This window comes from Monodelphis domestica, chromosome 3, assembly GCF_027887165.1.
Source record: "Monodelphis domestica isolate mMonDom1 chromosome 3, mMonDom1.pri, whole genome shotgun sequence".
NCBI lineage: Eukaryota > Metazoa > Chordata > Mammalia > Didelphimorphia > Didelphidae > Monodelphis > Monodelphis domestica.
Genome location: NC_077229.1, coordinates 287,147,807 through 287,165,413, shown reverse-complemented (window position 1 = coordinate 287,165,413; position 17,607 = coordinate 287,147,807). Strand labels below are relative to the sequence as shown.

Here is a 17,607-nt window from a genome sequence, read left to right as displayed (position 1 = left end):
GTTAATCCTGAAAGTGTGTTAAAGCTGCTTGATCTAGTCTGTTTCTCAAAAGTTCTTGGGTTTACTTGGTCTAAGAAATACTCCTTGTAGCTACATGAAAATAAAACATGACTAGCAAATTTGGTCCTAAACATAACAGGAGCCTTTGTTTCTTCAACAGTAGTGTTCTATGAACAACTAAATACAGTAGTCTTTTTTTTTTCAGTCTTCATTTTCTTTAATCTTTAAGCAGCTTTTGCCATTATGGACCATTTCTTCCTACTGAGTAATTTCTCATCACTTGGCTTTCATGACATTTCTCTCATTTTATTCCCTTTCCCTTTGTTTGACTTCATCTACTTTGTTAGATCATCATCTGTTTCTCATCTAGGTTCTAGTTAGCCATCCTTGATTGTCCTTTCTATCCTGGGGAAAGGGATAAGGGAAGAGAATAAGAAATAATTTATGTGGTGCCCATTATGTGGCAGACATTGTGTTAAGTACTTTACAAATATCATCTTATTTGATAATAACAGTGGCTCTTTTTTCTCTTTTGATGATTTCATCACCTCCTATTGGCACAGTCAACATTGCCAACAAATCTCTCTGTCCCACCTAATTTTTCTCATGAGCTCCCCAGTCTTGCATTACCAATTGCTAACTACTGAATATCTTGAGTTGCCTTTTGGCATCTAAAACTTAATATGACCAAAATAGAATTCATTACATTCTCTATAAACCCACCTCTAAAATCAAAGACCTAGTTTTCCAACCCTATTTACCACTTCTAATTGCTTTTCCTGTTATTATTCTCTTCCCTCTCCAAGCTAGTTGTCACATTGATATTCTTAAAGAATAGTTCTCACCATATCACTGTACTTATTCATTTCTCCTTAGTAGTTGTACCTCATTGCCTCTGGTGTAAAATACAAAATCCTTAGCCTGGCATTTAAAGCCTCCTACTTTTCTAGTCTCCTTTCATGATACTCCCCTTTTTGCATTCTATATTCAAGTCAAACTGACCTACTACCTGTTACACATAGGAGGCTAGAAGGTTCAGTGAATAGAACATGGGCCTGGAATCAGGAAGTTCAGATCTAGCCTCATATTCTCTAGCTCTTTTACTCTGGGCAAGTCACTTAATTCCTTTCTACCTCAGTTTCCTCACCTCTAAAATGGGGGTAATAGTAGCACTTATTTTGGGGTTGTTAGAAAGCACTCAGCACTATTCCCTTCCCATTCCCACAGTACATGACATTCCATCTCCCACCTCTCTGCCTCTGCACAAGCTGTTTCCCACATTTTCTCCATCTCATCTATACATCTTAGAATCCCTACTTTCCTTTAAGGAACAGTTCCAGTGTTACCTCCTAAACATGGCTTTTTCTGATCCTCCCAGGCAGAAAGATAAAAGGTAATGTCTTCTTCCTTTTAAAGTTGTTTTGTATTTACTTATCTGCACACATTATACTCTCTTAAGTTATAGGGCAGTAGACAGCATGTGTCTCACTGAATATGGGGGTTAAGGACAATGAAGAGTCTAGGAATGACTTCAGGGTTGTGAACAGCCTGGGTGATCAGGATAGTAATCTCTCTCTGTAACAGAAATGAGGAAGAAGAGTAATTTTCAGGAGCATGTTTCAGATATGTTGAGTTTGAGATATTTTTTGGACATTCTGTCTAAAATGTCTAACAGGCAGTTGATGATGTAATACCAAATGCTCAGGAAAGAAATTTGGGCTGGATATATTTTATCTAAGACTCATCTGTATTAGAGCTGATAATTTAATCCAGTGAACCTAAATAAGTATTAGGAGGAAATCAAGAGAGAGCAAGATCATGAAAACCCAGAATTTAAGAGTATATAGGAAGAGAAGGCTGTTAATAGTATCAGATGCTGCAGAGAGGTCTAGAAGGAGAACTGAGAAAAAGCAAATGGATTAGGAGATCACTGGTCACCTTTAAAAGAGCAGATTCAGTTGAGTGATAAGGTAGAAAGTCATATTGTAAGAAGCTGGAAAGTAAGTGCAAGAGAAATGGGGGCAGTGAATGTAAACAGTTTTTCTTGGAATTTAGCTGTGAGAGGGAGGTGAAAGGACTATAGTTGAGGTGATGAAAAGATCAAGTTAAATATTTTTTTTAAAAGATAGTATGACCTAGGCATGTATGTAGGCAGCAGGGAAAGAGACAGTAGATGGGGGGAAACTGAATTTAGAGAGAGGAAGTTATGATTACTGGGTCAATCTACCAAAGTGGGGCAGGCTTAAGTATACAAGTCTCAATACTTTTGTTCAGAACCAAATACTGCAATGTAATATCCTGATTCTTAATAATCATCTCTCTCTCTCTCTCTCTCTCTCTCTCTCTCTTTCTCTCTCTCTCTCTCTCTCTCTCTCTCTCTTTCTCTCTCTCTCTCTCTCTCTCTCTCTCTCTCTCTCTCTCTCTCTCTCCCCCCCCCCCTCTCTCTCTCTCTCCCCCTCTCCCTCTCCCTCTCTCCCTCTCTCTCTCCAGAGTGAAGCAGGTGTTAAGGAATTTCATATAGTGCAAGTTTCAAGTAATAGCAAGCATTGGAAGTTACAGAAATCTGTCAATCTCTCCGAAAACAAAGGTTTGTAATTTTTTCCTTCATGATATATATGTATATATTTAATATTATGTATACAATATTAAAACTATATATAGGTATATTTTTCAGAACCATAAGAATTGGTCATTTAATAAAGGATTATATCATAATTTTATGGGAAGTATCTGATGGCAAATGTCTTTGTCTCCATACCGTTGTTTTACTTAAGATTCTCTTTTCCCTAATTTTAACATTTTTTCTATTTTTCTCATTTCTCTTAACTTCTAAATTTCCTTTGTCTGTGTTGCCTTTTCATTCCCTTCCTGAATCCTTCTACTGCCCTCATTGGAGTTTTGACATTGATTTGGACTGTGCGTGAAGCTGAGGGAAATAGGATAACCTTTCCTCTAAGCCTAAGGCCTGTGAGCTAGGAAGTTTATAAGGGAAAAGTTTTGTGCTTCATTCTGCTGTGTTGTAGGTAGAAGTCTTTTCCCAAGGACTGTAGTGCAGACCATCCACCACCAAGTGGCATAACATAAGACAGCCCTTGTGTTCTCACTGTTAGCAATGGATATATGAAGCCTCAAACAAAATTGTAGTAAGGCCTTGTATCAGCAGGGGATATATTCCAAGACCTACCTCACATATATGAAAACAAGGGCTATGAGCCAAAATGTACTGAACTGGTATATATGTGTTTTCTTTCTTCCCTCCTGCTCCTCAGTTCATTACTTTTTAGCCTCTTACCCCCTCACAAAAAAAAAAACCCCTAAAAAATGAGAGCAAAAGTTGGGGTAGGGGTGGCAGGGGAGCTGCTGCCACAGATGGTATAGGCAACTGAATCAGGGAAAGAGAAACTTTGACTAAAGGTGTCCTACTGTACTTGGTGCCAGTGTTCAAGTAACACCAGAACCTTTGTGTGGCATGAAGAATTTAATTGCTAATATGAAGAATCTTTTTTTAAAGTTCTATACACTCTCAGTTTAATAAAGTCAGCAAACATTCATTAAATAACTGTTACATGCGAGATTCATTATGACTGCACTGGTAGTTCAAGGATGAAAAATAACTTGTTTCCCACCCTCCAGGACTGTGGCCATGGGTAGGAGGATATGCCTAACTTGTATAAAGATAAGTGAAATACAAGGTAACTTGTGATTCTGGCAAAGGAGAGGTCAGGCAAAGTACCCTAGGAAAAATTAAGGGAGAGAATATTTTAGTTGTAAGAGTGGAGTGTTCATAAAAATCAGGAAGTGCTTCACATTAAAATAGAATATGAACTGAGCTTTGAAGGAAGGGGATTTTGCCACATAGAGATGGGAATGGAATATAATCCAGAAATGAAGAAGAGTTATAGGAATTGAACAGATTTATAGATTTGTGAGTATAGCTACTTGGACCTCAATATAGAATTTGTGAAATGAGACAATAATGAGCCCTTTTGGACATGATGGCAAACCTATGGCACACATGCGAAAGATGGCATGTAGAGAACTCTCTGTAGGCAGATGTAGGCCCCTGGCTTAGCCAGCTGGGAGCCTGGCCCCACCCCCCAATGCACCAGGTGGGGCATTCTAGCCTCTCTCCAGATGGAACTTGGCCCTGGCTTGGCCAGCCGGAAACCTAGCCCGACCTCTGAAGGGGGAAGGAGGGAGGAGGTGGGGTGGGAGGGGACAGTGTGGGGCTGCACTGCCTTGTCTAGCAAAGCATAGCCAGCCCAGGGTCTCCTAGCCTGGCCTCATTTTGGCAACTGTATGAAGGAAAATAAAAATGAATGGTCAGGGGACCAGTTAGGAGACTGTAGTCTAAATCAATAGTGATGGGAGCAGTATGAATCAAAAGAATGCAACAGGGGCAAAATAGAGGTAGAAATGATAGTACTCAGCTGCTATTTGGTTTGAGGAAAAGAAGTAGAAATGTAAAAAGTGTCAAAGATGATAGGTTTGTGGACAGTTAGATAGTACATTGGATAGAGAGCCATGTCCAGAGTTGGGAGGACCTGGGTTAAAATGTGACTTCAAGTACTTCTAACTGTGACCTGGGGCAAGTCATTTAATCCTGTTTGCCTAGCCCTTGCTGCTCTTCTGTTTTAGAATTCATAGTAGGGCAGAAATTAGTACATTTTCGGGGGCAGCTGGGTGGCTCAGTGGATTAAGAGCCAGGCCTAGAGACGGGAGGTCCTAGATTCAAATCTGGCCTCAGACACTTCCCAGCTGTGTGACCCTGGGCAAGTCACTTGACCTCCATTGCCTAGCCCTTACCACTCTTCTGCCTTGGAGCCAATACACAGCATTGACTCCAAGCCAGAAGATATGGGTTAAAAAAAAAAAGAAATCAGTACATTTTCCCCTCTTGGCTTTTGAAATTTGGTATTTCTGGTTCTCTTCCAACCTCTCTAACTTTTTCTTCTTCTTCTTTTTTTTTCATTAATTTCTCATTCTTTCGGTCACTTAAGATGACCTCAGAAGCTTCAATGCTTTGGCCATGGTCCTTCCCCCTCAGGGGGCCCCCCCCCTTTTCCCCAGTAATCTCTGCTTTAATTTCATTCTCATGTCTTTACCTAAATTAATTGTCTCTATGCAAGAGACTATTACATCTTTCTCTCTAATCTTGAGCTCTCTTCTGAATTCTACACCTGCATTTCCAACTCACTGTAGGCTGTCACTGTCTAGGTATTTTTCTAGAACCATAAACTCAAAAACACATAAAAGTGAATTTATTTTTTATCCAAATCTTATTTCTTCTTTTTACCTAATTAGCTCTTTTATTCACCTGCTGTCTCATGCTGAAGGTTTTGGTTTTTTTCTTCAATTTCTTCATTTCTCAAATCCCCTCAGTTACCAAGGTATCAGTTCCATAATATTTCTTGCATCCATCCTCTTCACTTTCACTGCTATTATTCTAGTAAAGGTATTCATAGTTATATTTACTTTCACTCTCTTACCACTTCAGTTTAAGTTTTCCATTATGCTATATGAAACATTCTTATGACCAGATCTTCCTATATTACTCCTGCTTAAAAATCTTCATTGGTGCCATATTAGTTACTGAAGAATTCATATTCTTTTGCTTGGCACTCAAACCTGGCCATTGCCTAGTGTGCCCTCTTTATTTATTTGTTTCATGCTATTCCCTTCCATAGACTCAGTGTCCAACCAAAATGTATTAACTATTTTTTGTCTTGCCAAGCGCATCCTATGCTTTCCTGTCTATCTACCTTTGCTTACATTAATCACAATTTTGGAATATCTTGTATTTCTTCCCATATTTTTTATTAACCCCATCAAGCAATAATGATGACCCTTCTCCCATTTGAATTTTACATTAGATTTTGGTTTGTTTATCTACCTCCCTCTAATAGACTTACCAGTTCTGTGAGGTCAGTGTGGGTAGAAATAAATTATTGTCCCCCTTTCATCTCAGAGCTTGTTATTCTCATAAAAGGGTCATTTTCTTGCCATTCTTCTTTAGGTCCCTCTACTATAACTATTGACTTAGTTTGAAAGTTTGGTTTTTAAACTTTATAACTCTTTAATATTAAATTCCTTCCTGAAATGATTTTTTTCCATTGACCTGCAGCCTAAAGAGAGTTAACTAAACATTAAAAAAAACAAACACCTCATGTTCCAATTTGACCAAAGACAAATGAATGCTAAAATAAACTTTTTGACAAATAGAAATTGTTGTACTTTGAAAAGTAAATTTTTTCTTGTCTTCCTAGATTCGAAACTTGCTAGTAGAGAGAGGGGAAAGTTATGCTTTAAGGCAGTAAGATGTAAAAATTTTGAAGGTAAGTTAATTTTACTTAGTGACACATTTTTCAAATGAGGCTTTATATTCATGGCCCTGAGATGATCTTTGTTCTTCCCCTATTCTTTAGCTGCTGCACAGTCATCAGAAAAATACACATTTGCAGACATCTTCTTTGGCAATGAACAGGTATGTAAATTAGCAATGTAGAATTATTTTGCTTAAAAATAGTCATTGTCAAAATATACCTTTGTTGTTCCAGTGGCCAAGGAAGAGCTATTTGGTGCATTGATTTCTTTGCTCTTTGGAGTTTAAACATCCTATTACTATTTGATTTTTCAGAAACTTCCCTGCCTTCCTCTCTCCCACATCCCCTTACCTATGAACAATTTTGAATAGGTGGATAACAAAAAAATAATGTCCACCTAGTGTGAACTGCTTAGGTGAATTAATGGTGAAATGCTTTTCATCTGGAGGACCAAAAAGAAGACAACTGAAAAACTGACCTGAAGCTTCCTATTGAGAAGAATTAGGATCATAATTATAATCCCTTTTATGATGTGATGATAGCTGAACAAGGCACCAGTAATACTTAAGTCTTACTTTCCTTTTACAGGGTGTTCCAAAAATTCTAGTGCAGCTTAAATCTTTAACAGCTTAAAACTTTACTGTGTCTCTTGCCACACCCAGTATGTAAAACAAGAGGAATAGATAAGAGAATTAGTGGGATGTTAGAGATTAACTACATATACTTCTCCACTTTCCAGTAAGTTTTTTTTAAAAAACAAACCATGCAAAATATAGATGAGGTTTCTATGAACTTTGGAACTATTGGAGACATTTAATGGAAATTATTAAAGAATGCCTTTTTAAAATTCATGTGCCTAGGTATTTAAAGCAGCAATACTTTGTGTATGCTGGCTTTCAAACAGGAAGACATTGTTAGAAACCATATAATTTTAAATTACTGTGACTTAACAGGAAATAAGAATAGTCAGAAGAGAAAATAACTTACTGTTAAAACTCAAGCATATAACATCAGTTGATTTTTTAATATGTAAGGTATTAAAATTGCTCACAAAAGTGTTTTAAATAGTAAAATGACTTTAGAAATTTTAATTTATGAAATTTATGCAGTGATGTAATTAAACACAACAGCACACTAATTTGTTGTTTTTTAAATCCTTGTCTTCTGGGTTAGAGTTAATACTAAGTATCAATTCCAAGGTAGAAGAGGCTAGGAAATTGAGGTTAATTGACTTGCCCGGGGTGACATAGCTAAAAAGTATCTGAGGACAGATTTGAACCCAAGACCATCCATCTCCAGGCCTGGCTAGCACACTAATTTGTTATACTATCCCACTGGTTTGTCATTTGAAGTCAGTTACTATATTGGCTATTTATACTCCTATCATTGTAAGAAGAATTTAATACTAGATATTACTTAGAATTGCATTCTGTTCTAAAAAAAGTCTGTGGAATTAGCAAAACAAAAAAAGGACAATGTTAATGTATACAGATAAAATAAAGTACACCCTCTAGTAGCAAACAATCTTCCTTTTAAATGGCTTGGAATGAGAAGTGCAACAGTTAGTTTGGTAGTAGAGTGCAGAAAAAGAGAATAGATTATTTGAGCTACTGTAAATATTGGATTTTACATATTTAAATACATGCTAGAGTATGGATGATCTCTTTAATATTTCTCTTTGGTCTTTTTTCTATTATCTCACTATGTTGATCCTGTTTCTCTGCTCCTTAATTGCTGCTTATTTCTAGAAATCCTCACAAAATTAAGCTACTTCATTCTCTAGAAGTTTACCACTAAAAGAAATTACTAGAGACCATTTAATTAACAAAACCAAAATTCTCTTTTCTAGTCCTTGACCTCCTTGGCTTCTCTGCAACATTTGACATATGCCTACCCTTTCCTACTGGAATTTTTTTTTCCCTTGTCTTAAAAGACACAGTTTACTGAACTTTTCCTTCTACCTCATTAATCTGTTACCTTTGATAGATACTAATCTCCTCCTGACCCTTTAAGGTGCATGGTGCCCAACATTCTGACCTTGATCATATTCCTTCTTTTGATGACTTCCTGTCTTGGTGAGTTGGCATTGCCTTGGCCTCCACTAATGATTTCCAAATTTGTATCTCTAGCCCTGGCTTTTTTTTTTTTAACTCTAAATCTACATCTCCAATCACCTATAGGACTTAGCCTCCATCAGAATATACTACCAACACCTCTAATTTAATACATTAAAAATTGAACTTACTATCATTCTCTACTTCAACAGTGGTCCTATCATTTCTCCTTCCATAGTACTTCACTTCAGAGAAGAGGAAATTATGCTTCATCATTTCTCTTTTTACTAGGGGTCAGAATTGTTTCTCAGGATCCATAACTTGTATGTGTCTATAATTTTAATTCATTTACTCAAAAAATATAAAATCTAGGCATTGGGGTTGCCAGTACAAAGATGAAACTCACAATTCCCAAGAAGCTTAGATTCTAATGGGGGAGATAAGTATACATATAGTATAAATAAACACTAGCTGTGTTGGGATGATCAAGAATAACTTGCTTCAGAAAATTATGTTTAGGCTATGTCTTAAAAGGACAAAAGGAACTATGGAAGGATAGAATCCTTTCCATGTATCTCAGTGGTTCTCAACCTTTCTAATGACCCCGTAATACACCTTCCTCATGTTGCAGTGACTCCAAACCAAAAACTTATTTTGGTGGCTACTTCAAAACTGTAATTTTGCTACAGTTATGATTCAGAATGTAAATACCTGATATGCATTATGTATTCTCATTGCTACAAATTGAGAGGTTGAGAACCGCTGATGTATCTGGCATAGTCTGTTCAAAGTTCTGAAAATAGGGTATCATGTGGAACAATTCATCATATTTGACATTTAAGAAACTATTGGTAAGAGATTTTGTAGAATAATTTTATTTGAGTGATGAGATTGGAAGCTATTTTGCACAGAATTATGCTGTTAAGGAGAGAAGGAGCATGGGCACAGTAGGTATAGACACCTTTTTTGGGGGGAGCTTGCTCAGAAAGGGGAAAATAATAGAGTGATAACTTGAGGATGATTAGATCTAGAGATGGTTTTTTTAAAAAATATAATTGGATGGACTTGGACATTATTAAAGGCTATAAGGAAGGAAACAATAGATAAGGAGAAAATGGAAAGAGATTTAAAGGGGGATTATTGAGATTGCAATCTGCTAAAGAAGGGGCATTCTCAAAGGCTCATGTAGATTGGTTGGCCTTAGCAAGGAGAAAGACACCTTATTGTCAGAGACTAGGGAAAAGAAGGAGGCCATAGGAGATGGCAGGATGTTTAAGATGAAGGTAAAGGGGAATGAGGGAACTCATGTTGAAAGGTCTTAAGTTTTCTCAATGAAATAAGAGTTAAGCTTTGCAACTTAACAAATAGAAGAGTAGAGATGTGAGAAGCTTGGGGAAAGAAAAAGGGGTTTAGAATATTTTCTGTGGGAGTAAAGAGATTGCTTTGATGAAATTAATATCCAGCTGAAGTTAGATAATAAGAATTTGTAATTACCCACTTACAGTGTTATATGACTTTCACCAGAAATCCAGCGCTTTGCTGATACAAAAAACTAAAAACAATTTTCAGTGCCCTCAAGACTGTCTATGGGCCATTAAAACCCACCACCACTCCCTTGCTATCCTCTGATGGTGACACTCTCATAAAAGATAAAAAAGGCATCAGCAACAGGTGGAAAGAACACTCCAGTCAGCTTCTCAACCGACCCTCTTCAGTCGACCAAAGCGCCCTTGACCAGATCCCCCAAAACCGTACCATTGAACAACTTGACGTCCCTCCTTCAATAGAGGAAGTCCAAAAAGCCATTAAACAAATGAGTGCAGGCAAGGCACCCTGTTCCAAAGTAAAGACGGGATCCCAATCGAGGTGTAGAAGGCCTTAAATGGAAAGGCACTCCAGGCATTCCACATAGTGCTGACCAGCATATGGGAAGAGGGAGACATGCCCCCAGAACTCAGAGATGCCTCCATCATAGCCCTATACAAGAACAAAGGCGCATGAGCAGCCTGTGACAACTACAGAGGCATCTCACTACTCTCTACTGCTGGAAAGATCCTCGCCCGTGTTATACTCAACAGACTCCTGTCATCTGTTTCAGAGCAGAACCTGCCTGAATCACAATGTGGCTTCCGACCATATCGTAGCACCATCAACATGGTCTTCACAGTGAGGCAAATGTAGCAAAAATGCCTTGAGCAGAACCTGAGTCTCTACATTGTCTTCATAGACCTGACAAAGGTGTTCGACACAGTGAACTCATTGTGGGTGATCCTTAGCAAGCTCGGTTGCCCAGCAAAATTCGTCAAACTGATCCAGCTCTTTCATGTCGACATGACAGGGGTAGTCCTATCTGGTGGAGAGACTTCTGATCGCTTCAACATCTCCAATGGCATGAAACAAGGCTGTGCCCTCGCTCCGGTACTATTCAACCTATACTTCACCCAAGTATTACGACATGCTGGGATAGATCTAGACCTGGGCGTCTACATCAGATACCGACTGGATGGCTCACTATTCTACCTTCGCCGCCTGACTGCAAAAACAAAGACAACAGAGAGACTCATCCTGGAAGCTCTCTTCGCAGATGACTATGCTCTCATGGCCCACCAAGAAAATCATCTTCAAACCATTGTGGACAGGTTCTCTCCTGCAACAGAACTGTTTGGCCTGTGTAAATCTTGAAATCTCTCAGACTTGTGAATGTTAAAAATTTCCCCATCGGGGAATTCTTAATTGGAACAAATTCCCTACTGAGAAACATTCCCCATTTTGATGTGAGAACTCGCCAGGATCAGAAATGGGAGGACCTCTACTCCAACCATACTTAAGACTGCTTTAGGGGAGAAAACTCCTTCCTAATGGAGGACCCCTACTCTACCTGTACTTAAGACTGCTTTTTCAAAGGACTGCCCATCTAAATTCCTGCTAAGTCGACCAATCTCCTCAGGAAGTCTGAACAAGAGAAAACACAGCTGAGTCAACTAATCTCATCAAGAGAAAACTTGCCGGACCCTTTTAGGTACCTAGCATCCCATTGTATCAATTCTAAAAACAGGCCTGGCTCAGAGAACTCCTTGCCTTATTATAAGCATGGGTCCAAGTACTTTCATTGTTTAGCAAGGAGTTTTATCTCCTAAAGCAGTCTTAAGTATGGGTAGAATAGAGGTCCTCCCATAGCAAGGAGTTTTTTCCCCTAAAGCAGTTTTAAGTACTATTGGAGTAGAGGTCCTCCCATTTCTGATCCTTGCGAGTTCTCACATCAAAATGGGGAATGTTTCTCAGTAGGGAATTTGTTCCAATTAAGAATTCCCCGATGGGGAAATTTTTAACATTCACAAGTCTGAGAGATTTCAAGATTTATACCTGACTCTACACAAGACTTTACACCTTTACATCAGCCTCAGCAAAACAGAGGTGCTGTTTCAGCCTGCACCAGGGAGGCCAACGAACCAGCTGTGAATTACAATCGATGGCACGCAGTCTTCCAATGTCAGCACTTTCAAGTACCTGGGCAGCACCATCGCCAACGACGGGTCCCTAGACCATGAGATCAATGCCAGGATCCAAAAGGCCAGCCAGGCACTCGGGCGGCTGCACTCCAAAGTTCTCCAACGCAGAGGTGTAAGCACTGCGATGAAGCTCAAAGTGTATAACGCAGTGGTCATCAGCTCGCTCCTATATGGTTGCGAGACATGGACACTGTACCGGAAGCACATGAAACAGCTGGAGCAATTCCACCAATGCTCTCTCTGGTCAATCATGAGGATCGGATGGCAGGACCGAATCACCAATCAGGAAGTCCTCAACAGAGCCAACTCCACCAGCATCAAAGTCATGGTCCTCAAAACACATCTACGATGGTCTGGACACATCATCCGCATGGACCCACAGCGAATACCAAGACAGATATTCTATGGTGAACTGTCAGCTGGACTCAGGAAACAAGGCCGACCAAAGAAAAGATACAAGGATCAGCTAAAGTCAAACTTGAAGTGGGCTGGCATTACACCAAAGCAACTAGAACTCGCTGCCTCTGACAGAAGCAGCTGGCAAACCCACATTAACCTGCCGCTGCCACCTTTGAAGATGAGCAACGTCGACGTCTTGCCGCTGTGCGTGAATGCCGACACCAGGCCACAACCGCACCTCCCGTAACAACTGGCGTCCCATGCCCCATGTGCCACAAACTCTGTGCCTCAGCCTTTGGACTTCAAAGCCACTTGAGGGTACATCAATAGATGATAATGCACAAAGACAATTGTCATTCTCAGTCACCGAGAGACTACCACTACTAGTTACACTCAGTGGATTATAAATAGCATTAGGACAAAGGGGCAATTGATTTGAAAATACTTGGCATTATAGATGGGCAATTGGTTAACTAGAGGGTCAAGACTGGAAAGAGAGGAAAATGAAGTGAGAGCAAGGGTGAGAGCTTAAGAAAGTACTGAGGGGTAAGTGGATTGGAGGTCTCTGAAGGTTAAAGAACAAATTTAGAAGGAATTGGGTATAGGGGAGAAAGTAAAATTAGTGTTTTGAGAAAGGTGAAAGTGTTATTTACAAGCCTCTAGGCAAATTGATAAGATGAAGAGAGTATTAACAGTGAAAATGGAAAGGCAAGTTAAAGTTAAGAGTATGAGAGAATGGACAAAATTTTATACAGGAATTGAATTGTATTTTTTGGGGGGGAAATCTCTAAGTATGTGAAACCTAAAGATAAAGAGAATAAAAGAGCAGTTGATGCTGGGTTTGTACCCCAAAGAGATAATGGGGAAAAAGACTTGTACAAGAATATTCATAGCTGCGCTCTTAGTGGTGGCCAAAATTTGGAAAATGAGGGGATGCCCATCAATTGGGGAATGGCTGAACAAATTGTGGTATATGTTGGTGATGGAATACTATTGTGCAAAAAGGAATAATAAAGTATAGGAATTCCATGGAGACTGGAACGACCTCCAGGAAGTGATGCAGAGCGAGAAGAGCAGAACCAGGAGAACATTGAATACAGAGACTGATACACTGTGGTATAATCGAACGTAATGGACTTCTCCATTAGTGGTGGTGTAATGTCCCTGAACAATCTGCAGTGATCTAGGAGAAAAACACTATCCATAAGCAGAGGACAAACTGTGGGAGTAGAAACACCAAGGAAAAGTAACTGCCTGACTACAGCGGTTGAGGGGACATGTCAGAGGAGAGACTCTAAACGAACACTCTAATGCAAATACTAACAACTTGGGAATGGGTTCGAATCAAGAACACATGTGATACCCAGTGGAATCGTGCATAGGCTATGGGGGAGGGGGTGAGAAAATGATCTTTGTCTCTAATGAATAATGCTTGGAAATTATCAAATAAAATATTATTTAAAAAAAAAGAGCAGTTGATATTAGTAAGGAATTTCAGAAGAGGTATGCATTTTGATGATTAATAATAAAAAAATCAGTTTGCAACCTGTTAGGTTATGTGTCAATAGAATATCTGCATTCTGATAGCCTGTATTGATCTGCAAAGATGTCAGAGCAGAAGATGGATTTATAAGATGGCTAATTAGAAAATTAAATGAATAAGCTCACAGAAAACAAAAATTCTTAGCCTTTTTTTTTTCTGTGTGTGTGTAATAGACCCCTTTGACAATCTGGTTTACTATATGGAGCCCTTCTCAGAATAATGTTTTTAAATACATAAAAGAAAATACTAATATGTTTTAAGCAATTATCAAAATATTAAAAAGAAAGAAAGCAAGTTCACAGGCCCCTGAGGTTAAAAGTCTCTGTTATAGGAGTTGCCAGAGACAAATATTCCATGGCTTTAGGCATCTGTAAGGAGTTAGAGGTTCAGTGAAACAGAACACACCATATTAGACCTTGTATATTTTAGTACACAAGAGTTCAGAACATCTGTCATTTTTAGTGTATGATCTTTTTTAATCTTTTGACAAAAAGAATAAAAACAATTACATTATAAACTCATATACTACAAAAACCAAAAATTGGAAATTTTAAGGATTTTAAAACATCCAGATTTTTAAAATATGCTGAATAAGAAGAGCAACAAAACTTTTTAAAATGTAGTTATTACTTATGAGTTAATTCTTTCATGTCTAAAATAAATGACCTCTGTGTCCCCTTTTAGCTGTAGGTATATGTTTATGTAAAAAGATAAAATAAATGAATATGCCTGTGTTCAGTTTGCATACTATTCCATTAGTGTTTATTTGATGACATAATTATAATTGAACACTTATTTCCTCATATCATATTAAGCAACACAAACTATTCCACACATTGTTCTTTTTGTTGTCTAAAAATATATACTTATTTTATCCTCCTTGGATACATGAAAATAAACTAAGGTAGATGAGTGGAGTTGGAGGGAAGAGGGGAAATTTTAGGATTCAAAGTAATTGGTTTTAAATCCACATGGAAGAATTTTTTGTTGTTAGTCTCTTAAGCCTAGCAGTTATAGAGAGCTAATATGTAGGATCATCAATAAGACTTCCAGCCTCAGAATTACCTACTAGCATTCAAATTGTCCATCACATTGTTTTCAGGAAACTATTTGTAAATGTTTTTCTTATGGAAATATAAATTCCAAGAAATGCACATTTTTATTTCATTTAGATTTTAATAAATAACTTAACATTTTTAAATTGTATTACTTTTTAAAAACAGATAATAAGTTCAGCAAGTCCATGTGCTGACTTCTTTTTTCGAAGTTTATCATCAGAATTGAAAAAAGCACATGCCCAGTCATCCATGTGTCATTCTCTGGCAACCAAAAAACAGTCCTCTGATGATGCAGTGAGATTAATTCAAAAATGCAGTGAGGTGGATTTGAATATTGTTGTATTATGGAAGGTATGTATCATTACTTTTCTATGTGTTTAAAAAATATGCTTATTTTTGAAGTATTTTATATCTGAACTGACAAATATTGGCTTTTCTATGCTTAATTTTCTAAAGTGTTCAGTTTTAATTTTGTTTTGTTTTTTGCTATAATGTCCCTCAGTATGACTGGTTTGCTTCCCCACCTCCACCCTCCCAAGACCAGTAACCTCTGTTGCTTCTTTTAATTGTGGGTGTTTTATTTTCCCTTTCTTGAATATTTGGAGGTGAATACAGAAGGCAAAAAGACATTTTACCATAGCAGTTCACCCTGTGAGTTGATTAGAAATAATACCATCAAGAAAGACTGAAGAATAAAGATCTTTCTTTTAGCAAGTAAGGAGGTCAAGAGGAATTTTCTTCCACTGATTTACAAACTGGTTGTTCTGCCATAAACAAATATAGGTATCCCTTCTACATCACAGGGGTTATGGGTGTGACACCTCCAAAATCTGGAAAATCCATGTAAAATTTTATTGGCCCTTTCTTCATACCAGAGAAGGTCTGCATTTTTTCTTTTTCTTTTATGGAGTGTTTTCAGTGCCTTATATGCATCTGTGAGTTACTAAATTTTTAAAAAGATATCTCTATGTTTCTAGCCTTTATGTGTTATCTGCTGGCTTTCACATTTTTTTCACAAACTTTAGCTTTTTACTTATTTTAACTTTAAAAAAGAAATCATGTATATTTATGGTATTAAAAAATAAAAACATTGATAGACAAAACTATAAATATATTTCATGTACTTTGGAGTTTCTAAACTTTTTCTGTTGTCTGCTGGCCTTTGCCTATTGTTCACAGCTTCCACAAAACTCAAACAATTCCCAGTGTTTTTATGTTGACTGTAAGGGTTAAAATTATGGTTGAGACTGAATGTAATAATTATATTTGGTCGCCAAGGATTTTACTTATAAAATCCTAATGAAACACCCAAACTCAGCTAGAAATTTTATGGTGATTTAATTACAATGGGAGGAAGAAATTATTGGGGGGGGGGGGGGAGAGGGAGAGAGGGAGAAGGAAAGGAGTTTAAGTCAAAACTGCTCTGGCTCTGGCTGAGCCAAGGCAGGAGGTAAGGCCCTGGTGAGCCAAGGCAGAGAAGGGAGTCAGGCCTTATCACTCACATGACCAACCTGAAGGAAAGCTGTCGGCGGGGCTCCTCCAAGCTCGAGCTCCAGGATCGAACTGGCATCTCGCTCTCTCCACAGGAAGTCACGAGAATTCCAGAGGCTGTTCCCTACCTCACTTCCTGAGTCTTACATGTGCCAATGGTGACTCAAGGTCAAGGTCAAGACCCAGAGGTCTGTCCTTTTTTTGCACGTGTCTGTTGAAGGCCATTTTCTCAGATAATTAAATCTTGAGTTTGATGCAGACCTTCCTAATCTTGTTAAACTAAGAAGGGTAGAGAATGTAGAGTTTCCAAGACCTGATTCTGTTATTCCAAGTATCCCTATTGTTATTGATCAGGAAATAACTAAATCAGATCTTCTAAAGAATGGTCTGATTAGGGTGGAATAGTTTTAAAATTCACATGACTCAATGATACTTCAAAACCTTGATGGGGAAATTTGAGTTGTGGAAGGGATACCTGTATTTTCAGTTGGTTTAGAAAACACTAAGTCAGTTTCCCTCCTACAAGGAAAACTTTTTAGGTCATCTTCAAGATTGAAGTTGTCCTTAAAAACAAGATGTTCTTTCAAAGTAATCAAGAAAAAAAATAACCTAAAGAAGCATCAGGGAATTTGGCCCATGTCAAGTGCCTGAATTTTTTCATAGAAGAAAAGAGCATGGAAGACTTGAAACAACTGGTTATGAAAACCTAGACTTTATTAATATAAAGCAGCTTTTGTGCTACAAAGAATGCTACACATGAATCTTCAGGTAGGATTAATCAGGAGAAAGATTATCCTTCAAGAATCAGAGAAAGATAAGATCAAGCAGTGGCTGGTAATCAACATTTCTTGCTGAGGTTTCCCAAGATGGCTAATTTTTTTACCTAACGTTAACAGTAAAGAAGTGATTAGTGATCTATTATTAACTGCTTCAATATGGAGAGGCCTAAAATTCCAGAAAGAGTCCTTTACTTATTACTAGTGTTTTCAAAGTTGAGGGTGAGGGAAGAAATCTGAAGAAAGAACTAAGAGGAAGCATAGATCTTCTTTTTTATCACTACTGAAAACTGAATTCAGTATAAGTTATTATTCTGGTTTTGTTTACTTCCTTTTTTTTTTTACTATAACCTTTTTTTATTCCAAATTTTACCAGTCCAAATAAAGCAAGAATATACGTACAAAGAAAAAGATGATTATGCATAAATAAAATCAGCAGTATTTTATATGCTTT

The 17,607-nt window shown here is 37.9% G+C and overlaps 1 protein-coding gene across 3 annotated transcripts in view; it reads left to right on the top strand.

Annotated features, from left to right (window-relative positions):
• The window catches only part of TRAPPC8 (trafficking protein particle complex subunit 8), a 148,706-nt gene that overhangs the window by 114,672 nt on the left and 16,427 nt on the right, over positions 1 to 17,607 (top strand). For all 3 annotated transcript variants that reach the window (XM_056823846.1, XM_056823845.1, XM_056823847.1), the window contains 4 exons: positions 2,491 to 2,587; positions 6,267 to 6,335; positions 6,426 to 6,484; positions 15,052 to 15,237. In XM_056823846.1, the coding sequence (XP_056679824.1) occupies positions 2,491 to 2,587; positions 6,267 to 6,335; positions 6,426 to 6,484; positions 15,052 to 15,237 (411 nt within the window). The remainder of the gene's footprint in view (positions 1 to 2,490; positions 2,588 to 6,266; positions 6,336 to 6,425; positions 6,485 to 15,051; positions 15,238 to 17,607) is intronic.